This window comes from Clavelina lepadiformis, chromosome 3 (genome assembly GCF_947623445.1).
Source record: "Clavelina lepadiformis chromosome 3, kaClaLepa1.1, whole genome shotgun sequence".
NCBI classification, from domain to species: Eukaryota; Metazoa; Chordata; class Ascidiacea; order Aplousobranchia; family Clavelinidae; genus Clavelina; species Clavelina lepadiformis.
This window is the reverse complement of record NC_135242.1, coordinates 505,044-530,132: the sequence shown is the minus strand read 5'-3', so window position 1 is coordinate 530,132 and position 25,089 is coordinate 505,044. Positions and strand designations below refer to the sequence as shown.

The window sequence follows — 25,089 nt, the reverse complement described above, 5'->3', positions numbered from 1 at the left end:
AAAAGCAGGTTTTGTGTTCAAGCAACTGATGATTGAAAATTGCTTCAGTGCTGTACATCAATGGATGGTAAAAGTAAACCCATCCCGGTCAGGAACCCGGTTTCCATAACACTAAAGAAGGGCGTTGTTGGTTAGCCCGTGTTTATACAGCAAGAATGCAAACCAATGACAATCTTTGGAAGATGTGATGACAATACTGCTCGTTGCAAATTTCTCTGGTACATTGACAGTGATGTACGGAGTAAAACAACCAAGAAAAATGATACGGGTAGCGGCGGTAGCCTAACAGGGGATTGTTGTGCGATCTTTTCTCCAGTCATGCCTAGGCAACGGTGTGTTGTGGAAGGTTTTGAAAAAGTAGCCTACTCATCTAAACCATTCCAGCGGCAGTTTGCCTTCACTGATTGACTCAATTGATTTGTTTTTGACCACGGAAGAAAGAAACAAGCACTTCCATCAGCAAGCCGGTGTTGTAATGAGCGCGCAAATAAAGTTGATCAAAACACTCCAATGTCTGTTTGGTCACAATTGACAAAATAAACCTTGATCAAAGAAAAATATTCAGTGACAAGTGTTTCACAAAAGACTTATCCAGTTGGACACAACCTATGTGCGGTTGATTGTCACTTGTTCCAAAGACCAATTCAATATATCTCAAAAAAACTGACAAAACAATTCATGACAACAATTTCGGGGTCATCCAAATTGGGTTGTGTGCTAAACAATCCGAATCCAGAACTTCAAAAAAGCACGTGTTCTTCCCACTTTCCCGACAACACAAAGTCAAGCTGCATCTTATGAAAAGTAGCAAGCAGCAGGCTATGCTTCGCTAAACAGTCAACACCCGCGAATATCTCGTTGTATCCTCGACCCACGAGTCGAAGCTGAGAAAAAAACAACCTGATAACCCTAACTTAGCAGAGTGTCATAAATCTGGTCCCCACTGCAGCTCAGTCAAATTAGGAATGAATCGTTTCCACGTGGCCACTTGTCTTCGCAGCTTCCCGCCAACACCATAAACGGGGGAAGTGATAATTGTGTGACGTCATCATTTCTTGACTTTAATTAAATGTAACTTGGCTCCAACAGCCACACTTAATAAGTGTTTTCAAATGTTTTTGTGCCAAGGTTTTGTATTAAGCTTCCAATAGCCTAAGTCAGTACAACCATGGGCGACGTAGTGTGGATGTATGAAGTCATAGTAAAACAAATTGAATTTCCAATTTGTGCAAAAGGCTTTTGACGTAATATGGTAGGCCAAGTCCAGAACATACTCCCTCGGGAGTATGCTACTATGTACATTTAAAATGAATGTGTAAAAATAAAACTTCACTTAGTCAAGGCAGCAGACAGTTGTTTACCGGAAAGTGTCTGCTAGCTTGGGCAGCCTCGGAAAGTTTTTGATACCGGGTGCCCATGTCACAGGACGATAGAAAATGTTTTCAAGATCTAAAAAGAAAAGCAAGAGACCGGTGATTACACGAGAAAGTATCAGGCATATAACTAGTCCGAAAAATATATCATCACTTGGGACTGACCTTCCTTTACCTCCACCTCCACCTCGTGTGTCTATTGAAAGTTCTGGCTCTGCAACTACCGAAAGCGGGAATTTGTTGTCTTCAGAATCAACTGTGTTAGGCCAAAATCGTTCAGGTGAGATTTGAAAATCAAAACTTTACCCGTACGCTTGATTTTAGGCCTATTCTGGTCATTCACTACGTAGGTATACCAGTTCATAGGAGTTGTTACAACACTTTCAAGCAGCTGCTGGCTGGGCGTGTATAATCGTGTATGCATTGTTTTAATGTAGTTTGATAGTAATGCTGTATTGATCTCTTAGAATACTAATATGCCGGGTTGTGCTGTAGCGGCCGTTGGGTGTTTTGTTTGTTTGTCGCTGGCTGTCGCCCTCGCGGTGCTCCCAGCACATGTTTATTTAAGCACTGTTAGTTCGTTTTACTGCCTCTTTTCCGTTTTGCACTGTCTGAGCGCAGGACATCAGTTCGATAAAAGACTTGAAGTAAGAAGGTCGTACTTGTTTTTCCTTTAATATATGAGCGAAGGTAACAAACAACTGAGTAGCAACCTTTTGAGCAAAGGAGTCAGCATCGTAACAACGCAGCATCGCAACAGCAACGTACAAGCCCTACCTTCGCCATATATTCTGGTGACCTCCGACTACAACTCTGAAGACATGTCTACAACCCATGCAAGGTTTGTTCATCGAGCTTTTAATTGCAAGCCACCGCGGAACGATGGTGTTGTTGAAACTTTGTTTGACCCCGGATGCGAGGGTGGCGGAGAACCAGCATGCTGAACAGTGCACGACGCGTGGAAGGTCATTCGAGAGGCCTGCGCGGTGTTCCAACACTCAGTGGTGAATGTGTGTTTGCGTTTTGTTTATTTATAAGCGTTTCCATTTGTTGTGTATTTTTTTTACGCCTACCAAGGGTAACTTGAATATTACACCAAAGATTATTGCCCAGCTGTCATTTTGTCGTGCTTATCAAGGGCTTATTATAACCTTTGATAAAAATCCACACGATCTGGTGTTACGTATAATAGCGTTCTATTGCCGATTGTGTTATCACACTAATCTTAATGGCCCTAATTGCCATGCTTTTAACGGCACTAATTGCCATGATTTTACCGGCATTAATTGCCATGCTCTCTGACGGCGAACTCCTGTCGTGGAGAATTATTCCTTTGCATTCTTTTGTTATGGTGTACACTGTACACATAGTGGCTGTTTTTGGGAAGGTGACGTCCTTCCCGCTGCTGGCGCTACTGCCATACTCACAATTGTTCTTTTTGCACGATAGGTTGACACAGTGGCGCTGAGATAATCCCAAATTTGTAAAATGTGAGTTGTGCTTGTTAGATCTCAGTTTTGTTTTATTAGTTCGCATTATGTGTTATCCTCATCGCTTTCCGCCCTCTTATTTTCTTGCCGGGAAGGAAAGATGTATGTAGCGGCCGTTGGGTGTTTTGTTTGTTTGTCGCTGGCTGTCGCCCTCGCGGTGCTCCCAGCACATGTTTATTTAAGCACTGTTAGTTCGTTTTACTGCCTCTTTTCCGTTTTGCACTGTCTGAGCGCAGGACATCAGTTCGATAAAAGACTTGAAGTAAGAAGGTCGTACTTGTTTTTCCTTTAATATATGAGCGAAGGTAACAAACAACTGAGTAGCAGCCTTCTGAAACAGGAGTCAGCATCAGATCAACAACGCAGCATCGTGACAACAACAACAACTCACTAGACGTTAGCCTTCGCCATAGTGCTATCAGTTGTACAAGTGAGCTTTAAAACTGAATGATATTATATGAGAAATGTTGTTAAATATATTCCGTTATTAAAATGAGCATCTAATCATTTCTGTTATTATGTTTTAAGAGAGGATTTCTAAATGCCTGCTGGCGATTATAGAGAAGAGAAAAGATGAAAGTTTTCAGCTAAACGAAGAAAATCTTGAAATCATCACAGAGCATCCAGATGTGGCTGATAATTCAATCGCAATCATCTCAATATTTGATCGGAGTCGGAGAGAATTTGAAACTTTGTATAATTTCTTTAACTTTGAATCTTCTACCGAAAAGGTGAGCCAGAAATAAAAACTGTCGTCCGTTCTGTAGCCGAGTGGTTCGAGTGCTGACCTCACAACAAACGTGACTTGTTTTCTGTGTGCAATGCCCTTGGGCAAGGCAATACCGACACTTGCTACTGTTCAGTGTACCTGTTGGACAAATCTAAATTCAGGCAGTAGTATAAAAAATACACAAAAACAAAATTAAAAATGTATGACAAACGAAACATACATAAAGGTTAGCTTGGTAACCAGGGCCCTTTTTAGTTTTGTTTGTGGTCACCCGCAAATAGTCTTAAATAATCTTAAAAGCGTTTAAATATCACATTGTTAGATGATGCTCTTCCGTTCTTTGCAGACTTAATTTTTTTCTTTGATCTACAGATTAAGAGACCAGTAGAAGAGAAGTGCTCATTGCACGAGTTCTCATTCTCAGAATCACCTGAATATGGAACCGGCCTAGAACCAGTTGTTTGGTTTTGGAAAAAATTTTGTGTCGTTAAGGAACCTGATGGAAGAAAGGTATTTATTGTTGCAAGATCCAAGAATAATGTAGCTCTAGTTACAACATGAAAGCATTTTGAAATTTGGTTGCACAATTATCTAGATGGTTGTTCTGGTTATGGAAACCGAAGAAGATGATTTTGGCAATGACCTCGACCTGTCTGTGTTTAATTGCTCATTAACTTCACTTCAACTCTTTGTCTATGAAGAGTGGCATGTTGGACAAAGTCAGACAACAAATGTTAGTGTCTCTTGTTTCACTTTTTACTTGCAACATGTGACTTGTTTTATATTGTTTCCAGGCATTAAGAAAATGGATGCAAGCTTACGAGAAATCAAGCAAAAGTGTTTCATTGTCAGAGGTAGGTTAAGTCATAAAATGTTAATTGTCCATGGCATGATGTCATAGACAACAAATATATTGTATTTGTATTCTAAGCGACAAACTGCATCCTTCTGTCTTAATTATCTTCGGGCCTCACAATTTCCAATCATTCTTCTATGCAAAGTGCTTTTGAGCAAACATGTTTACTTGTTCATGTTTGTCCAATATTAAGTATTATGATTTAAGAAGAGCCAATATTAAATATTGTTGCTTTTCAGTGACACGCCATATGCATAGTTGCTCTGTTGTTTGCAGATGTTCCATATGTTGACTGAAGGCACATACACAATCTATGAATGTTCCTGCCAAGTAATGGATTATCTCGGCTCTCCGGAAGACAATTCTGACGATGACACTTTTTGGGAGAATTTTCAACAAGCTTTGGACGGTCTTAGAAGGGGATTTGACCAAGGTTGGTGTTTGGCTCGTTCACATCTTTTATGGAATTGTAACCATAACAACAACGTTGCCATTATTTAATGGCAATATTTTCTGTCAGTGTTTACTTATGTCAGATATCTGGTATCATTTGTTCGAGAAATGTTCTGCCATGGAACTTGGCAACAAAATATTGACGGGGAAACATTTAATGGAATTAACTAAATTCCTTTTTGAATTTCTTCGAAAGAAAACACTTCATTCTGGATCAGCAAAGAAGGTTTGTAACTTTGGTGGTTTTATGCCGATAACGTCGGCCATTTACAATTAAGAATCAAAATTCATGATGTTTCGTTATCTGCTTGCATAGATTCTATCTTGTCAACAGCAGTATACAACAGTAATAAAGAACTACATGGACAAGATGGTAAGTGTTTAATAATATGATGTTTATTCCAAACATTCATTCTTTCCCCAAAGCACACTACAGCACAATGGTTTAACTCCTGTGATATGATTTTTGCAATGCAGGAATTGCCAAAAGAAGGCAATAATGTTAAATTGTTGAAACTTTTAGTTTGTCCTGAACTAAATGAAAATGTATTAAAGCACATTTATATTCCTTGTGAGTCCATAGTTCAGTTCAATTCTCAGGAAATTGAACAAATTTAAAAAGCTTTTATTTTTTCTTTGAAGGATCCTACGAAGCAAAACTTGACATCATCGGAACTGAAGTCAAAGCACGAGCAGGAAAAGTCGGGAATTTTAGAAAAATTTTCAACTTCCCTCGAGATTCTTTTGCTTCATTGTCCAGCATTAGCCGATGAGTTGGTGGAGGGATTGGAGGTGGAAGTTGACAGAAATTACCTGGAGCTTGAGCAGAAGAGGTTTAGTTTGGAGGTTCGTGCTCCGTGAAGATTGTTTTGTCAATTGTTGTGTTGTGAAGATTGTTGTGTTTGGGATCAAATTAGTGATGTTTCTGCAGATTTGAGTGAAAATATTTTTTATAGATTGAAATTCGAAGAAATCTTGAAAATCAAGTTTCAAAATCTTTCAAGAGTTACAAACAAAACTGGGAGGTAAATAATTGAGAACTTGAATCTTTGTTGAATCAGTGATTTATTATATTTTATAACTGCAATTATGTTGGGTTATGTGCATGGTCATGTGCTTTGTATTATTTTTATTCTTCTCATCTTTCTATGTGGATCGAATGTTTCAAGTATAACAACTACTTGCGATGACTGGTTAAGCATAAGTTTAAGTTTTTTGTTCTTGTTGATTCAGAAATATTCATTTCTCCAGCTTTCTTATTCCCAATCATCAAAATTTTTATGTACTAGATATCTTTCGTCAAAGTATTTATTTTCACAGGAAGACAGTGAGAGTGCAAGGAACAGTGAGTGTGCAAGGAACAATGCGAATGAACATTTCAAAAAAATTGGTGCAAATATTTCTCTTGTTGCTGAATATAACGGAAAACTTGAAGCAAAAATGAAGAAATTTGACGAGTCCAAAGCACAACAAATGAAAGCATTGATGGTGAGAAGCAACACACAAATTTTGTTAATTTTTTTGTTGAATGTTCCAAGTAACTGATGTTCTGTTATAAATGCTGTTACTTTGCTGTCACGTGACATGTGTAACTACTTACTTCTTCAGTTTGCATTAAAGCATCCAGCCCTCAATGAATGCACCCACTTGCCATTGTAATGTGGTGTTGTGTCAACAATGAGTGATTGTGACACAGTTGATCTTGAACTGATTTAAGGAGCCGTCAAACACCAAAAAATGCCATAAAATCTTTCTTTGTTTTATTATACAGTGAATTTACTAAAAGACAGATTACTCGAAAAATCCTCCATGGGGCTCTCTGAAATTTTGCATGGCAATTTAGTATGCTTTGGACTACCATTCCATAAAATGCCATCAAAAACCAATGATTCAAACTTTTTTTACAGAGACGCAAAATAAACACTATAATTTTGGGGATACAAAACCCAATTTTAGCTACTTTCATGCCAATGTTTAGCCTAATTCTGCACGCGACCTGGAACAGTGAAGCACGCCAACTGTTAGGGTAATTCCCAGGCTTGAAAACAACACCAACCATACTGCTTCCTGATTAGTCTAAATAGGTTTTTTAAAGCCCTACGTTGGAGTACAATAAATTCATAGAGATCTTAGTTTTAGGTGTTTGACGGCTCCTTAAACCATTTAGTTTTTTTCTTTTTGGAGTATTTTGTTGAGCTTACTTTGCATTTTAACACCTCACTCATAATTTTAAAATTATGGGATTTTAAGTTGTTGTAAAATGGAATTCAAAGTTTTGGATTTTCAAAATTGAAATTGAATTGAAATTCAAAATTGTTTTACATAACCTGTGTTTGTATTACAAGTGAATGATCTATTAATTATCTATCAGACAAAAATCCAATCCCTTGACAAGGAGTTGGCAGATTGTACGAAGAAGGTTCTAGACTTGGAAGACAAAAACAAAGCAAAAGATGAGGTGAGTTTTGTAATCGCCAACTTTTTACATCGGATACTTCAGTATTCTGAAGTCTATGGCAAGCCAATTGTTCACTCTTCATATGTTTTTATAATTGTTTAATGATCCGCTTATATTCAACTGATAAAAGCTTCGAATGTTTAAAGCAATTGATCAATTTTAATGAAGAAGTGATTCAAAGAAATAGAAAGATCAAACAACTTGAAGATGAAAACCAGCAGATTACTGAGGTGAGGATTATGACATTCAATTATGTTTTTTCAATCGTCCCATTCTAGCTTTAAGTGATTGTCACTTTGCAGCTTCTGAAAATTGTTCTATTTCTTGAATAAAATGTTTCATTTGTTTTTCAAAGTTTTCTTTTTCTTTGAAAATAATATAATTTGTCAATAATCTTAACAATAGCAATAACTTAACAATTATCTGTCTCTTTCTTACACTCGACGTTGGTTTGTTCCAGGAATTGAGTCAGACAAAAGCTGAAAATCAAAATTTAAAGGATGAAATTTCTCAAATGAAGCAGGATGAAAAAAATAAAATCTTGGTAATTTATTTATTTTCTACAAAAATGTGGTTTTGCAAATGTTTTTCAACTTTTCCAAGTCATTGTGTGGGAAATCTGTATTAAGATAGCACAATGTGCTCACAATTAATAAAGCATCAGCTGTAGATGTGATTACTTATGACAATTGGCTTATACCATGATATGTGCTTCATTATTTATGACCTAAACTTCCACAGATCTCGACATTCATACCGAGTGACAAGATCTTTGCAGTCAAAGGTGAGGAAGGCTTCCTTGGAAGAGGAGGATTTGGATGTGTCCGTCTTGGATTCACTGATCCTCATGGTCCTGTTGCCATCAAATGCATCACAGTAGTTGGGTCCAGAGACTCAATCAAACAAACTCATGACAGGTTGGTTGCTGTAGATATAGTTCACGATATTATTGTTTGTACCAATATATTGTGAGTAGTGTCTATGTATAACAGCTAGTGTAGAAATGTGTGGAGAAAACATTCTAACAGTCGTTGATCACGGCAAAGTGATGAATTGCTCATTGTGACAAACTTTTATACTTCTGCTGTGATTGTAAGTATGTGATTATCAGCTCATACGAGAAAAGAACAAACATTTAGAAGTTGTGATGATGTCATTGTTTCAACTCTCAGAATAATGGAGGAGATAAGACACACCAAGTTATCAAGCAACATCAACGTGGTTCGTGTGGAAGGATACACTCACTGGCCTGGTGCCGCAGCTATTGTAGTGGAGTATATGCCCGGTGGTGACTTGCACACTTTCCTGACCGGTCGTGGTAGGCATGGATACGAGATCCCAAGCATCCCTGCTGTCATCCGGCTTCGATTCTGCGCTGATGTGACAAGTGGCATCACTTTTCTTCATTTCGGATTCTTCTCTGATCAAAGATTGACTCACGGTGATCTAAAGAGTCAAAATGTTTTGCTGACAACTGACCTAAGATGCAAGGTGGGTGAAGGTGAACACCAGAATACTTGAAGTGCTTTGTTATTCCATTCTCCTCATTTTTTGAAGGTGAGTGACTTTGGTGGAGCCAGCTTTGCAACATCCACAAATGCTGACCCAGCTCTTGGGAACCAAAGAAGTGAATTCACGGCTGTGTATGCTTCGCCGGAGCGCTTGTTGAATCCTGGACTTCGCACCAGCAAGAAGATGGATGTGTACAGCACCTCAATGATCATCCACGAGGTTGTGACCAGGAAGCCTCCATTCGATGTCCGGATGTCACGCCAGGATCTGATAAGTCACGTCGCTCATCTCGGCAACCGACCCAGCTTAGAAGGAGTGGAGGAGCTCAAACAGAGTCTGAATGATGAAGAGGATGTCAACATCATCAGTCTTATGCAGGAGGAGATGGTGAGATGCTGGAGTCAGCATCCGGAGGACAGACCATCCATCATGGAAGTTCGTGATAAGTTCGTCGGAGCTCTGTTGAGGAAGGATCAATCAATCATCGCTCAGCATGTTGCTGACATCACAAAGAGGATAAAGATTAAAATTCCAGATCGTCGGGAGTTTGTGGAGAAATGTGCTCCCATTGGTCAGTTCACATCACATGACATCTATGCCTGAACGGAATGAAATTATCCGCGTGGTTTAAGTTTCTAAACGCATTGTTTACTATATTATGAAGGCTGCTTTTAATACGTATTGCAGTAAATTTTATTGATTAAACTCTTAATATCATATCTTTTATACTGAGTTTTATATTGTTGCAATTACGATTCCCCCTGAAGTATTATGTTCTTACTGCTGCAAATTTATGTTGCACTTATTCATATGTCTTACCTGATTTATATTCACTTGCACGTTTTCATTCGTATGTTATGGAGTGTTTTTTAGATTGCTCAGTGATATTATGCAATCATTCAGCAACCTTGGAACAATGAAATCAATCCTTTTATACGTCATCACCTGTTTATATGTTCGTGTCAATTCTAGACAAGTTCCACTCATCAGTGCATTTCTGATTTTCGCGCCAAATTCCATAAGAAGTTGTGACGACACCCTTTCTCTTGTTGTTGCAATGATTGTTGTAGTCGATGACAAAATTAGAATAATAAAGCCAATATTGATGGAAAATCTAATTTAATCTCAACGACAAAATCTGTTTTCACAGTGGACCTTATTTCTATAGGACAAGCAAGCATTAAGCAGCGGCAAGTTCATGAAAAAAGCATCATTAATAATCTCAAGTTCTTTTTACGTGTTAAGCTCGTTTCTAATGGACAGGCAGTTGAAGAAAATATAAGGACAAGGATCAAAGCATTTCTTGCAATCTGAAGCATTTGTAAAGAAAGTTTCAGTCGATGCTGAATCATAGCATGGATACGCGCAAGTTCATGGCGTTCTTAAAAGTAACACTGAGCAGCAGAACCAACTAAAAACAAGCAATGAACAAAAAGTAAAAAACAAAACAAAATGACAGCAATTTGATTGCAGATATAGGTGCAAGCCAAACACATCGCCCAACTCTACAACTCCCTATGAATAGCAAGGCTGGTGGAACTTCCATGTGATTTGTCGCTCCCTCCATTACCGTCGCATTGAAGTCTAAGTTCATAATTTCCCACAATCACAGACGAGAAAATTGTAACGACATGAATGGCGTTGCTATAGCGACATTGGAACACCGGGAATCCCCTTCTTCTTGGCGTGACAAAAGTAGACGATGAAACTGAGAATTAGAACGACGGCAACAGCACCAACCGCTATTCCAACAATTGCTGGGACGGCTGCACAAAATAACAGGTAAGTTGAATTACGGCTGATGGTGATGTGCAGCGCAAACTGCATGGATAGAAATGACTTGGACAGCTACAGAAGCAAACTTTAAAGATGGATCCAATAATAGTTGATCTGATCACTCACATAGAGGTCGGCCTGTAGGGGGAGCAAGAGTGTTCGTATCCTCGGTGGACGCTTCGTTGCCACTTTTTGGCAGAATCACTTTAGGCTCAACCACTCTACGTCCGTCGACCGTGAGTTGGATGCTTGCAAATGTTGTGGAAACACTAGGTGGCGCAGTAGTGGTGGGGACAGCACCTGATGACAAATACCACAAAAATTTCAAACACAGAAATTATAAGAAGGAGTTATGAAAGATACACATGAATTTAAACAATGTACAACAGTAAAAAAGACAGCAATCAAACAAATTATTAGCTGACAATGTCGGCTGGCGGTGGTATTTGATGCCACATCACCTGTGGGTTGGACTGTTGTCATTGTCGTTGTGGTCGACATCCTTCTTGTTGTTGATGTTTGAACACTAGGTGGTGCAGTGGTCATAGGGAAAGGTTCTGGCCACGAATATAACCAGAACCTCGAATTATTTCCAAAACAAAAAGCTCAGTGTACTAGCCCATATATGAGATAAAATTTACTTTATTGAAACCTCTGCATCTTTCACAGTTGACAGTTGTCATTATGAGGCAGGAGTAAGAACAAATGATGCAACAATTACATCACTTATCGAACAAAATAAGCAAATAGTTGCCACATTATAAACGAAACCCAGAAATTAGACCAACAAGATTCAAGTGGGATTATTTTATTCGATGACTCAAGTTATCACAAACCTGCTCATAAACAACCGACCATGACTCCAGCTACTTACCCAGGCATTGGGGGGGGTCTCCCCAGGTCCCATTCTCATCGCAGGTTCTATGAATGGGTGATGCTTCGTTGGATTTGAACCCATTATCGCAGAAGTATTCAATCCTTGCCCCATATTCATATGCGACCCCGCTATCTTCAAATCTCCCGTTGGCAATGTTGGGAGGATTGGGACATGGGACACCTGTCAATCAAGTTAATACATTATGAGTCTCACATACATCAAGGTATTGTACAAAATGCTGATATGATGTCGTGCATGTATTTCAGGTCCTCACTCCACCTGCGGGTTGCACAGTTTTAAATATGGTTGTTGCTTGAATACTAGGTGTCGTTGTGACTTGAACGCTAGGTGTCGTTGTGGCTTGAACGCTAGGTGTCATTGTAGTTTGAACACTAGGTGTCGTTGTGGTTTGAACATTAGGGAGCCCAGTGGTAGCAGAGATAGGACCTGACGACAAACACAACGAGTCCTTATAAGTCGAAAGAATCGCACAAGAAAAGGTTATGAAAGATGGTCGATGACTCGATGTATGATGATGGTCAATAGATACAGCACTGAGGGAAGATAGTCGCTCACTTACATGGAGATAGGGTCAAGGTGAGGTCACTTACATGGAGATAGGGTCAACGTGAGGTCACTTACATGGAGTTGGGGTCAAGGTGAGGTCACTTACATGGAGATAGGTTCAAGGTGAGGTCGTCGATTTCAACATCTGCTGGATCTCCTGACACTTTGACATTGAACTCGACGTTGTTCGATGGAGTCAGATCAATCTTCGCTTCCTGCCAATCCGACTCTGATATTCCCCCAGACAGAGAAGTATCGCTGCAAACAGAGCAACCCCTCGCTTAAGTACAACTTCTGGACAAGTACGCAAGGATTTGGATTAAAAATAACTCTAATTACTGCAATGATCACAATAAGATTTCTATGACATTGTTTATTCACCTTGTTCCAGGAGTCGTCTGACTCACTTCGAGTCGAGTGCCACCCAAAGTCCCTCGATAATAGAAGCTCAAGCACGCCCCCGGTGGTTCGATGGTGAGTGCTGCTGATGTCAGAGTTGCGTCATCAGATGATCGATGAAGCACGTAACCTGAAGAATTAGGTCATCAATGACAGCATTGTGACTTAATAGGAACAAACAATCAAGCCATTTGAATTTACTTCTGCCACTCAAACCATCCCTCCGAAACTCTCTACTCCATCGAGTGTTCGAATAACCACAAGTCGGCTGGTGAAAGTTTTCAAAGTCACAGTCATAGTCAACTAGAAACATGAAAATAATATTAGTTGAAACGTGCATCCACACAAAGAATTAGCTCAGAGTTTCAGAATTATTGAGGCATGACCAAGATTGTCCACTTCATAACCCAACTTAAAGCAAAATACAATGGACATGACCACAACCACACATTTCTTCATAGTCAGCTACAAACATGAAAAAGTTAAAGTAGCGATCACTTTAATATTTAGCTTAAGATTTAATTTAGGTTTAATTTAGCTTGCACAGATCACCGATTACTTGATTGACCAAACATATAAGAAAAATATCATATGTCTTGGAGACGTTTGTCCTTTTAAGATAACTTAAATTCAAGAATCAACAATCATATAATAATTGACTCAAGTCAATAGACAAGTACATCAAAGAAAGTTTAGTGGAGATAAAAAGTTCATGGATTTCACAAAATCTCATCGGTTATTGGTCAACATTTTGCTGCTTGTGAAATAATCCAGACACGAGTTCACATCAAAGTACATGTTGACAGTACAACAGAAATTTTGTTTTCTTCAAACCAAATTATTATCAACATTTCCTAATTCAAGACATATCATAAAATGGTTGCCATTGTAAAGTCAATTGCAAACATCAAAAATAGTTGCAATCCATGAACAAGAACAACCGACCATGACTCCAGCTACTTACCCAGGCATTGGGGGGGATCTCCCCAGGTCCCATTCTCATCGCAGGTTCTATGAATGGGTGATGCTTCGTTGGATTTGAACCCATTATCGCAGAAGTATTCAATCCTTGCCCCATATTCATATGCGACCCCGCTATCTTCAAATCTTCCGTTGGCAATGTTGGGAGGATTGGGACATGGGACACCTGTCAATCAAGTTAATGCATGATGAGTCTCATATTCATCAAGGTATTGTGATATGATGCTGATATGATGTCATGTGTTGTGTGGTGCAAGGCAAAAGTATTAACAGCTATGATTTACTTTGTAAGAAACCGAACAAAATCAAGTTGAACGGATCCTTTCTACTCACGACTGCAGGTCGGGGCGGTTGCTACTGACCACTCAACTGTCGGTGGATCGGAACCAACCACAGGTACGCAATTACTTCGAACGCTCGATGCTCCGGTAGATAATTCAAATCCTGTTCAATGTTTAACAAAGATGCATCCATTTGCCACAAACACTAACATTACAGCAGTTATATTGTGGGAGGGGGAAGTAAAATTCTTTCACCTGTGTTACAAAAGTATTCAATGGTGTTGCCAAAAGTGTAAGTATCGCCAACAATGTGCCCATTGCTGGGTGTATCTGGGAACCCACAAGATTGTCGTTCACACACAAACTCTACAGATGACCAGGTTAGGTCGGCCTGACATGTCCGACTTAAACTTGTGTAACCACTCTGTAGTTGGTGACCTGCAAAACATATCAGCAACTTCATTAGTATTCATGAGATTCACATGATGCTGCATTGTTCATGCTTGTTTATGTTTTGTTCGGGCAATCACACCACTCTCGCTTCTGTCTAGAAATTAATTGAACTCAGGATTTACACGAGAAGTTATTCTCATTATTGCTTCGGAAAATGACACAAATGACTTTTAAACTTTTGTTTGATGAACATAATGCTTTTATGTAAATGTATACAAAAAAGATACCATTATTTTTTTAAAGATGTTTGGTGGATTTCCACTATTAAAGACTCAGACAAGGATCATACAGCGCTAGATTATTACTGAGAAGATTCCTGGTTAACCATCAACGTATTGGTGCTAAAATATCTGCTCTCCAGTTCGACCAACAATCATCACAAACATCGTAAGCCATCAACATCTTACATTGGGCGCAAGTCTTGCTAATTTAATCTGCTCACCAGTTCGACAACTATAAGTCACGGACTCTCCAACAGCAAATTCGTTTTGAAACGGTCTGTAAACTGCCTCATCCACAAGCGGCCTGCCACATGTGCCTGAAAAATATATGACATGTTGTCTAAGTTGTTAAAATAAATATGAGCAAATAGAAATGGAATGTCAGATTTCAAATTGCTGAGAAATGAACAACCTTAAAACATTATATAATACTTCACACGATATACCTTGAGAAGATGCTCGTGGAGTTAATGAAGAACAGATGAAGAACAATAAGAAAATTTTGCTCTTCATTGTTGAGTGGAACAATGATGAATGACGCCAGTAATTAAGTCAAAGACGAGCCTTTTACTTCACCATCACTACAGTGTTGTATTTATGACATCATAATGAGTTCATGTTATCATAACATGCTGCTCATCTACATCACTTACACAACTCAAAGTCATGAATCAAAATTGAGTAGACCTACATAAAATTGCGCAATTACAATGTCATAATTCATTCTCAATCAGTCCTTAATAATAGTAAAACATCAAAATCTTTTATATTAATTACACTGAGGAGAAGTCTTTGCATGAGTCTGGACGTTCAAGCAAACGAACACTTTGCTCGCCAACACCAGCCATCCGTTACAAAGCCTTGCGATTATGATGTCACAAAGCCATGAAGGTTTAAGTGCCTTAACAACCAGTGATGGAAACAAGTCACAACGAACCAACAATATGGAACACACGACACTTATGAAAGATGTGATTTCGGCGACCGCTAATGCATTTTCCACTTTTAAAGACTACAACTGCTGCTGTAGGCTAGTTGTCGGAAAACAAATTTTAAGAGACTGTTTCTGCTTCCAAAAACACTGCCTGGGGGGGAGGGTAAAGTCTTGTGGTCTCTTTTACTTTTGCACACCGCCACAGCCATATCCGGATCGATTAGGTATCGAGGAATCATTACGTCATTATTTGTTCTGTATTAACTCATAACTCCTTTTCATTCAAGCCTTTAAGTCGGAATGCAAAAGTATAAGAGACCCAAGCCTTGCACCCAACCATTCAGGACGAGACAGAGAGGGTATTTTCGTTCGAGATGGGGTGAATCTCCTCCATGCTTGCCCAGTAAAATGGCACGAGCATAAACAATAAACATGTTTTTGAGATTTGTGTAAAAGACTAAAAGTAGACGCTACCAGGACTGAGAGTCTGACTAGACCATAGACATCCGATATATCACATTACGCACTTGCCAGGTACCATGTTGATCATCCCAATTCGTAACTTGCAACGTGTTTAATAAGTTATTACTAATAAAGTATCGCCAGTGACTTCCACACTTATTAGTAACCATGGTAAAGGCGAAAGACATCCTATAGTTATTCAAATTGCATTAACCCAAGCAATCGTGTGATCAATGTAATATAATATTTAATATTGCCTTTGAATTTTTACACATAACTAATCACGAAAAGCGCGTTTAGAGCATTCCAGTTCGAACATAAATGAAACAGAACCGAAGGTGCTAGTCGGTTTTCCAGTGAAGATCTTTTCCGTAGATTTCCAGCATTCTTCTCCTCATCTCAACGGCGTGCGTCGCGTCCCTTGTCTCCACTGTGAGGCGCACGCAAGTTTTGTAGACGTAGGACGGCAACGACATTCGATCGTGCACAATATCTTTCACACTGTCACGTCGTAAAACAGTTAAAAACGTTTCGCTACACTGATGTTTGATTTGTAAGAAACGAGATTTCTTCATCGCATCAATTTCTCACCTGGCTCCACTCTCGGCCAATGTAGAAAGCAGCTGAGACAATCCCCCGATATTGTCGCTTATGACGCAATTGAAACGACATAATCGACCTTCCATCATCAGCGCGCGATCTATGACGCGACCAAGAACGTTCACGTCGATATTTCCGCCACACAAAATACAGGCGACCCTGCAAACAAAATGAAAACGCAAAACAATCATGATCGTGACCTGACTGGAAGCGTGAAGCCTGGTCTGCTACACACCTCCTACAGCGCTCACTGCTATGCACAGACAACTTACTTCTTCCCGTTCAACTCTGGCAATTGGCCGGACAAAATGGCCGCAAACCCGGCGGCGCCCGCCCCTTCAACCACGGCCTTCTCGGATTCGAGTAATTTCAAGATGGCGACCGTGATGAAGTCCTCGCTGACGCGAACAACTTTGTCGATAAGTGAATTCGCTGTAGCGAAAGCATTGTGTCCAACCTGAGATCAAAGGCGAAAGTTTTGAGAAGTTCAAGTTCAAAAACATTTGACATCTTGAACCCAAATAACCTCAATGACACTTAGTCCGTCAGCTACGGAGTCTTTCGCTCCTAGACGCGATATTTCACAAGGAATAGGTCGGCCATTGTTTACCGCGGTCGTCCACGATGGGCATCTTTCTGATTCAACAGCCTGCATTATGACGTTATAACTTATAAGATTAATAGAAATATTGTAATTTTCTTTAAAAATGACGTCACATAAGATCGACTGACGATGATTTTCACGTTCGGTCTGTGATGCTTGACCGCGACACACACCCCCGCCGCCAGGCCACCTCCCCCCACTGGTACTATGACGTAATCAACATCGGGGACGTCTTCGATTATTTCGATCCCGGTTGTTCCCTGCCCGGCAATGACGTCAGGATGGTCATAGCTGGAAAATAAAAAAGGTCACGTGATGACTCTGCGCGGATGGAAACAAACAGACTTACTTACGTCACAACTCTGAAAAGCCAGTTAAGGGATTTAAACGTGTTGGCGAATCCGCTTTGAATTCAACCTGGCTTCGGCAAATATTGCGCAATTCAGCAAGTGACGTTTTAGAAAATATTTGGGTTTGAAGATTTTCGAATATTTAAGCGAAAGTTGACGGCATTTGTATCAAATCAAAAAGTGAATGCTGTAGTATTTTATGTATTTTATACAATCCATTTTATCGTGGGATTGACGTAGTTTGTAGGTCCGCTCGAACTGATGTACAATACAGTACCAAATGTACCCAATTTCCACAATTTGCCACAATGTACCCAATTTCACTGACCCGTTGATGTAAAGCAGCTTGTGCTGTTTCCCATAGTTCATTGCGAATAACATGGCCTCGTCAAATCTCTCTCCGTGCAGGATAATGTTCGCTTTCAAGTCTTTGCAGCTGTTTACCTTTATTGTAATATCAATCGATATTGTGATGTCATAAACAATCATATATGAGCGCACAAGTAGCTTCCCTCACCTTGACCAGTGGAGCATGTCGAGGCATGACCACGGTGACCTGTACGCCCAATAGCGCTCCCTGGTGAGAAAGGGATTGAGCGTGGTTTCCCGCCGAAGTTGTGACGACACCTTTTGCTCGTTCCTCATTGGTCAGATTGAGAAGGGCGTACAAAGCGCCGCGATCCTTAAAGCTATGACGTAATAATGCGTGTTGTTAGAACCCGTAACACTGAGTGCGAGAAATACAATTTCCTAGCATCGAAAGAGCAATAGACATCAGCTAACCTTCCTGTAAATTGCGTGTATTCTTTCTTGAAATACAAATCGAAGCCCAGTTTGTCGGAGAGCCTCGTTTTCTATTTTAAAGTGACGTCACAAGCACACATGTAATAAAGGGTTTTATTAAATTAGACACCTTGCTAGTAATCTAGGAACTTACTGTGCACGGAGTCCTAACAATTCCGCTTTTGATCCTTTTTTCCGCATCCGCAACTTTTTCGTACCCTACAACTACAGGGCTATCAGGTAGGCAGAATGGGTCGGGAATCTTTTCCATAGAAGGGCCGGGAAAACTGAAATAAAAAAATTCATAAAATTATTGGCCCCTTCAACTAAGAAAAATAAACGCAACCATGACAGGACAGAATGAATTTTTTAAATTCAATTTTTTGTTGAGATTTTCATACGAAAATGTTCAGCAATGCTCATTACCAGCAAAATATCATATACAGTCGAATCCGGTTAATTGCATTGTAATTTGCCAAGCCTTTTTATGCGATTAAACGAATTATGCGTTTATGCAAAAGTGCAAATTCCACTTATTTTCTTACTTGATGTGTGACGCTGGTCACGTGTAAAGGCGTCAATACGCAAAACACTAACGTTTATTGTGTATAGCGATCATTCATTCATTCAAGCACGCAAAAGATGAAAACATGCTTTCTTGCATTTGTGTGTTTAAACGAACAAATGTGGCCATGTCCGCCCCTTCAAACTGTGTAGTCGTCGGCGAATTGTATGAAGTGCATGCAGTACTTCTTTATTTTTCGGTGTTGTCACAGCGTCACCAGAGCTTTCTTTATTGTTGTCGTCTTTTACAACTTGTTTGTTTCGTAAAACGTCTTCACATATTACGGTATCATCTTAACGCAACGCTTTCTTTACGCAACGCTTAAATGAAACTAAAACAGTGCGAATGTTAATGTCTGCGTATTGACAGCCACCTGTTAATGCTTAGATTCGGCATTGTCTGTTTGATGGTTTTGTAACAAAGCGCAGTACAAGTCACAAGGCTTACGCATTGCGTGTGCGCTCTCAGTGCGCGTTGTTTTCTATTTTATCTTTTAAAAACTTTTGAATAATCGAATAAATCACCTTCATTTTCATTAAATTAAGCGGATTATGCAATTAAGCGGATTATGCGATAAACCGAAGTATTATCTTTACAAATGATAGACTATGGTTTGGGATTTGCGCTCTTTATGCGATAAAACGGATTATGCGATTATCCAGAATGCATTTAAGCGGGTTTGACTGTATCGAGGCAGCAAAAACAAAAAACAAAACACCAGTATCGATGTAGTTTTACTTAAAACTTTGCATGTCAGCGGCACAATCCAACACTCACCTCATGTTGTATTTTACGTTGAGTTGCTCATCTACGTTGGTTTATAATGCACAGGACTTCCAGGCTTCCACAGATTAACTTGTTCCAATTTGTATTTATTCCAAAAAATAATTGGATCCATGTTCATTAAAAAGCCAATGTGACGTCATATTATGTTTAATAATGATGTAACAAAAGTTGTTATGACGCTGGTATCGTGTGTAGACTTGGAAGTTATTCTCATGTAACAAACAAACATGTTTTCAGTCATAATCTTCGATTGATTAGTTAGTATGTTGCGTGTGGTAACAAAAGTTGAATTGTACAGTTCAACTTTGTTAACTTCTGCTGAACGAAAACATCTTTTTGCTAAGAAGTTCTCAAATTATCGAGTTTTCTGAAATTGGCGAAAACAGCCAGGAAACAAAATAGAGCAATAAATGCCGACTTTTCTAAACACGATGGCATCTACGAAACCTGAAATCGCCTTGTATGCAAGTAACGGCGGCTGTAGTCGTTTTGTTTTGTCATTATGGGCATGTTTTCGACTAAGTTCAATATAAAAACTTAACGATGGAAGATTGTTTATGCACACGGCATCCAACAAATTAATTTCTAGTTTCAAGTTTGCTGACAGCTGAAACATCGAATTACAGAGATATCGAGTTTCGGGTTAGCGTGAGATTTTTGAATGTATTTAAATATGCTTCTTACAAAGAGTCCTTCAGTTATTCTGACCTTGCCGTAATTTTAGTTGGAAAACTTTCACTGCATTTGAAACAGTGACATCTTTGACAACAACAAACAATTGAAAACAAATCCCATTTAGACTGCGACAGTCTTTGAAGTGCTTGCGCCTGGCTGATGGCAACTAATCCCCGTATTAACCATTTATAATCGTTAGAAAGTTAAAAACTGGTTTAAAACAATCAGAGAAAATAGAAATTGACGAGAAGTTTAAATCAAGTGGAAAAAATGCAGCGTTGACATTGGCATAAAACAAATTCAAATCTGGGTTCGATTCCCAATTTCGTTACCGTTTTAATGCCCTCGAGCAAGGAAGGAACAACATTTGCTCCTGTTCGGTGATCGGATAAACAGTTTTTAACTTGGTAAAGATAACAAAAAAGTAAACAAAAAATAAACAAATAAAAGATGTGTATCTAACGGAACTTACACAAGCGACAATTTCGGTGACCGGGGTACGAGTGATGAGGAATCATCGCCGGTTTTAAGCCGAGCAAAGACTTTTTTTCAGCCCAAGCATAAAGATTGTGAGACCATTTCATAGGAATCCATTTCATTTCCTCAAACGTCCGTGACTCCGCCATTTAGGCGGTGCCTTTGCTAATAGCAATGTTTGCGCATTGCACTTTGAGCGGGTTCGGCAATCAGGAAAATTGTATTTGCGTTTGACGTTTTAAAACGCTTTGTGGCTGGCAGTAATGTATGTCGGGAAAAAATTGTATATTGCAATATATTTTTTCAAGGCCATTGTTAACCAAACTTTAATATTATAACATAGAAACCTACATAATCTTATATCGTCTTTTCATCTGCTCAGTAGCCCAGTATTTTTTAGATTTTAGCCAGAAAGTGTTGAATGGACCACTATAGCCGTACTGTCTTATCTATAATGTATCTTGCATGGTTATGGTGAAGTTGTCATTATTTTTGTACAGTTACATTTTGCAATATCTTTTTAAAACTTTGAAAATAATTATAAGCTCAGGGCTGCCCTTACTGTATATGCCCCTTATAGTTAGGCCTAGTATCATTTGTAATGAAAAGTGGTATAATGGTACCTTAGCCTGTAAGGTTTACCCACTACACTACAAAGTCTGTTCACTTGTGTATATCTTAACAGTAAACTTTGATAGACTTCAGCAATAATAACACAGGAATGACTACTGTATAATCTGATTATATTTGAAGCTTCCTTGAACGAATACATCAAGATAGAACATTGTGACAGCAACAGCACGAAGACATGTTGCGGCGTTGAGCGTAAAAGCCAAAAGGACTGAATAAATCAAAATGCACGCACAGGGGAAGCATCGATTACGTCACAAAGTGTTATGCTTCGCTGATTCGATAGACGAGAATTCTATGTCGTACACAATTTTATATTACATTAATTGATATATTTATCACACATTTATAAAGTTGATTTCTAATTGTAAAAAAATTTTACAGCTCCGGGCTGCCAGGCCAGAAGACATCTTATTGGCTAAGGCTGTTGCTCTAAATGCTGCAAAAATTGAAAAATGTCAAATCTTTTTAAGCTTGGTTCTGCCAAATTCCAAAGGAAACTCGAAGAATTGAAATCGGCTTACGTTACTTTTGTGACTGGAAATCCTGCGCTTATTGAACAGGTGCAGTTTATACAGAGTTTAACAGATTAAATTTGCATGATATAATGGTAAACTGCTCAAAACACAATTGTTATTCATTATAATTTTAGTCAATAGTGGAAAGTGCGGCACAAGCACGCACGAAGTTTATCAACGTGTACATCAAACTTTTTCCTTTTCACGCCGATTTATAATAAACAAACAAACAAAGTAAAGCTGGTTGTGTTATGACAAATAAAAAGTTTGTTGCTGTATTACTTGTGAAGTATTACTTGTGAAGTATTACACAACAAACATCTTCGTCACAAAAATCCGCCATCTTCTGGTTGGTTATTGTTACAAAATAAGCGAGGTACAATTGAAAATTGATAACTTGTTTTGCTTCTGCTACGATGATATGAGTTCTCATTCCTCAATCAGCGTGAGTATGCTGTTATTTGCTTAATTCTGTCTATACAAATTACATAATGATTAAGTTCCCATTTTTGTTTGTTATCAGACACGAAGGCTTTTGCCTTCCGGCAAAGCTTACTTATCATTACATTGCGCCGTAGTAACCAGTGGAAGAGAAGGATCGTAAACATTACATCAGTATATATATATAGCAGTCACACCAGCTCAAGGTTGCGTAATTTATCTGTACGTCATTAACGAGAATCAAAGCTTGGTCAACATTTGTATCACAAGATCCCAAAATCAAATTTCAGCATTTATAAAACAACCCATGATTCGTGACATAACCGTCACAGTGTAAACTCCAATTAAAAGCAGAAAATTGAGCCTTCAGTGCACGCAATCACACCATAATTTGTGTCTTTAAACACACAATTTCTCGTTGATGATAATATGTCGTACTTTCCAGTCCGGTTTGTGGTTAATTAGTTCTTAACTATGTCACTTCTTGTGTTGTCTGGGTGAATGTGACTGAATACAATGTAGAGTGAATATATTGTTAGTTGATAAAACAAATTGTGCAATGATTAATTATTATTCATAAGTATTCATGCAAGGCTGAACAGTATTTTCTGCACTATTTTGTCATTTTAAATCCTTTGATTTTTGTGTTTTGCGTTTTTCGGTTTATTAAAAAAAGTTCGAGTATTTTAAAAATTTTTGTTCGCCCACTTCACTTCTGTAAAGCTCCTACGGTGTTCAGCATAGACTGTTTGCAAGTTTAACTCAGGTTTGTTGAATGGCCCTGCAACAAACAGCAACCTCTTCGAAGATTTAAGATTGTAAAATATAATTGGGTCTAAAGCTTAAAACTTTCTCTTGTGTTGTATATAATTTATTAACTCGTGTTGTTTCTATTGTTGTCGCGCGGTTCTTAGAAAAAATTCAGCTCAGCCAACCACTTGTTTGTCAACTATGACATGTGACCAAAGTTGTTGAATTATTTGTGCATTTATTTAAAACTTTTTTTTAGGTTGAAAAATCACTGAAGGCTTCATCATATCTCTTCGAAGCATTATCAAAAAATTATGAAACCTCAATTTTCATCGCTGAGATCGGTGAAAACATGAAACTTTTCATTTTCTTTAGTTCAATAGTTTCAAGTTTTTTAACAGACAACAGCAAAAGTTTCCTGAAAATGACAGATTTCTATTTTTGTGCTTTCAGTTTCTTTCAGTTGCAATTTATTTGCGTATGCCAATTCACATTTATTAAACACAAAGAAATTCTTTTCAAATTCCGAAGCAAATAATTTGGCCGAAAAGATTAAGCAGACCTTGACGGTTGTGGAGTTCTCACAGGTCGAATATCTAGATTTTGTCTGATCACAGCATAATGTGCATTATTACTTAACAAAGACTTTTTTCAGGCGTTTGTTGAGATTACAGCTTCACGAGTCGGTGGTCCGGGGGCAAGGTGGGCAGTCATCACAATCATTTGCTTGATAAAGGTAAATTTTTCATGTCACGGCTGTGTTGTATAACAATGGAAATCATCGTCTTTGTTGTGTCCGAAGTCAAACATTTCAACACGATGATATCTCACCTTCCTGCAGGTTTTACTTCGTTGTATTCTTCTCTTCCTCTTTGACTCCGGGATCCAGACAAGCTCCTTATGTTCATTGACGAACACTTCAACGCTGATGGCAAAGTTGTCCAGCACGGATCAAGCAGCGGAAGGTGGTTGCTGGTGGTTTGCGATCGGGTTCGATGCTCTGCGTATTTGTTCAATGTTTGAAACAAGGACTTTTGCTTTCATTAAGAGTCCGAGATAATTTATGTTGGACGCCGCAGCGGCCACAAGATGCGCACCCTGGCGTCATCCACATCACGTTTAGGGGATGTCCCAGGTTCCGGCAGCTCGACAAGCGTGTTATCAGCCCTCCACACCACCCGTCTGACCGGCAGTGAAAAGATCGGGGAATGTCTCCATGCAATTCGACCTCTTGTGCATGGTTGGTTTCCTCTTCGTACCTTGTCACTGTTGAACTGCGGAAATATGATTCAAACGTCACTAACTTTATGATATTGATTTGTAGTTATGGCAGTCGGTGTGTTTGGAACGAAATCTTTCATTCCATGGTTGAGTGCTCTTGTGACAGACAGTTCGTCACATGTTCTGCTTCAGCGCACAATCCAATCAACTTCAAGTAAAAAAAGGCTGTCATATAATCCTGAAGAGACAAGAGAGTTGCAGCGACGTTATGCAAACCTGATGCTTTACTTGCTGAGATCCCCGGTATACGATAAATTCACTGGGTGAGTTTTATCATAATCCAACACCTCGGATAGAATTCTTCTAACTCTTAGATTTGATGATATTGTCAAAAACATCCGTCTTTAGTCAGATGTTGTTCGTTGAGATTTATCGTCATCTTTTTACTCTTCAGACCAAAACTTCTCAAAACTCTCAATTTCCTCTCCGACAACGTTCCTCTTGCTCGATATATTCTTGAGCCGTTCAGCAAATACTTGCCGGAGTGGCAGAAAGTTTATTTTTATGATTGGATTGATTAAAATTTCCACAAATCAGGACTCGTTGGAAAATGCAATTTTGAGAATATGCCATCAAAATCATGTTTCACAGAATTTTGCCGCTATCTCTGCGTACAATCATGTCCAGGAAAATTTGTACAGATTGTGATTATGTATTCTCGTAATTTGTGTTGAGATTTCAAAGTGACCTTTGATTTTCTTTCCATTTTTGTCTATATTGTAATTTTTTGTATTTCTTACTGAATCGCAACGCTTTTATAAAAGAAAATATATTGCAGAGACTTGTTTCCAGTTAAAACAGAGTTG

The 25,089-nt window shown here is 38.9% G+C and overlaps 4 protein-coding genes across 7 annotated transcripts; 2 read left to right on the top strand and 2 right to left on the bottom strand.

The window, feature by feature from the left end:
* Positions 1-1,091: 1,091 nt before the first annotated feature.
* LOC143448627 (uncharacterized) lies at positions 1,092-9,813 on the top strand. Of its 2 annotated transcripts, XM_076948439.1 has the most exons (18): positions 1,092-1,653; positions 3,204-3,293; positions 3,392-3,594; positions 3,966-4,103; positions 4,189-4,326; positions 4,388-4,447; positions 4,726-4,882; positions 4,986-5,128; positions 5,219-5,275; positions 5,545-5,748; positions 5,859-5,927; positions 6,223-6,390; positions 7,274-7,360; positions 7,507-7,590; positions 7,821-7,904; positions 8,102-8,277; positions 8,533-8,851; positions 8,918-9,813. In XM_076948439.1, the coding sequence occupies exons 1-18, from the start codon at positions 1,437-1,439 to the stop codon at positions 9,473-9,475; spliced, it is 2,952 nt and encodes a 983-aa protein (XP_076804554.1). In that variant the 5' UTR covers positions 1,092-1,436; the 3' UTR covers positions 9,476-9,813. The 2 variants fall into 2 exon arrangements, with proteins under 2 accessions (XP_076804554.1, XP_076804555.1); XM_076948440.1 differs by lacking the exon at positions 3,204-3,293.
* Positions 9,814-10,067: 254 nt separating this feature from the next.
* LOC143448628 (coagulation factor XIII B chain-like) lies at positions 10,068-15,134 on the bottom strand. 3 transcript variants are annotated; one of them, XM_076948441.1, is made up of 13 exons: positions 14,874-15,134; positions 14,649-14,744; positions 14,009-14,191; positions 13,806-13,916; positions 13,456-13,638; positions 12,693-12,794; positions 12,474-12,621; positions 12,199-12,350; positions 11,805-11,972; positions 11,523-11,705; positions 11,110-11,205; positions 10,775-10,948; positions 10,068-10,638 (listed from the first exon to the last, which is right to left on the bottom strand). In XM_076948441.1, exons 1-13 carry the CDS (start codon positions 14,938-14,940, stop codon positions 10,517-10,519), a joined length of 1,785 nt encoding a protein of 594 aa, XP_076804556.1. In that variant the 5' UTR covers positions 14,941-15,134; the 3' UTR covers positions 10,068-10,516. The 3 variants fall into 3 exon arrangements, with proteins under 3 accessions (XP_076804556.1, XP_076804557.1, XP_076804558.1); XM_076948442.1 differs by lacking the exon at positions 11,110-11,205; XM_076948443.1 differs by lacking the exon at positions 11,805-11,972.
* Positions 15,135-16,049: 915 nt separating this feature from the next.
* Positions 16,050-18,443, bottom strand: LOC143448629 (L-threonine ammonia-lyase-like). The gene is made up of 9 exons (XM_076948444.1): positions 18,315-18,443; positions 18,161-18,231; positions 17,895-18,066; positions 17,706-17,821; positions 17,156-17,318; positions 16,950-17,072; positions 16,696-16,880; positions 16,415-16,582; positions 16,050-16,324 (listed from the first exon to the last, which is right to left on the bottom strand). Exons 1-9 carry the CDS (start codon positions 18,429-18,431, stop codon positions 16,165-16,167), a joined length of 1,275 nt encoding a protein of 424 aa, XP_076804559.1. The 5' UTR covers positions 18,432-18,443; the 3' UTR covers positions 16,050-16,164.
* Positions 18,444-21,359: 2,916 nt separating this feature from the next.
* Positions 21,360-25,060, top strand: LOC143450475 (peroxisomal membrane protein PEX16-like). The gene is made up of 8 exons (XM_076951038.1): positions 21,360-21,856; positions 23,262-23,346; positions 23,456-23,589; positions 23,658-23,738; positions 23,844-23,967; positions 24,051-24,242; positions 24,327-24,546; positions 24,678-25,060. The coding sequence occupies exons 1-8, from the start codon at positions 21,749-21,751 to the stop codon at positions 24,802-24,804; spliced, it is 1,071 nt and encodes a 356-aa protein (XP_076807153.1). The 5' UTR covers positions 21,360-21,748; the 3' UTR covers positions 24,805-25,060.
* Positions 25,061-25,089: the final 29 nt, after the last annotated feature.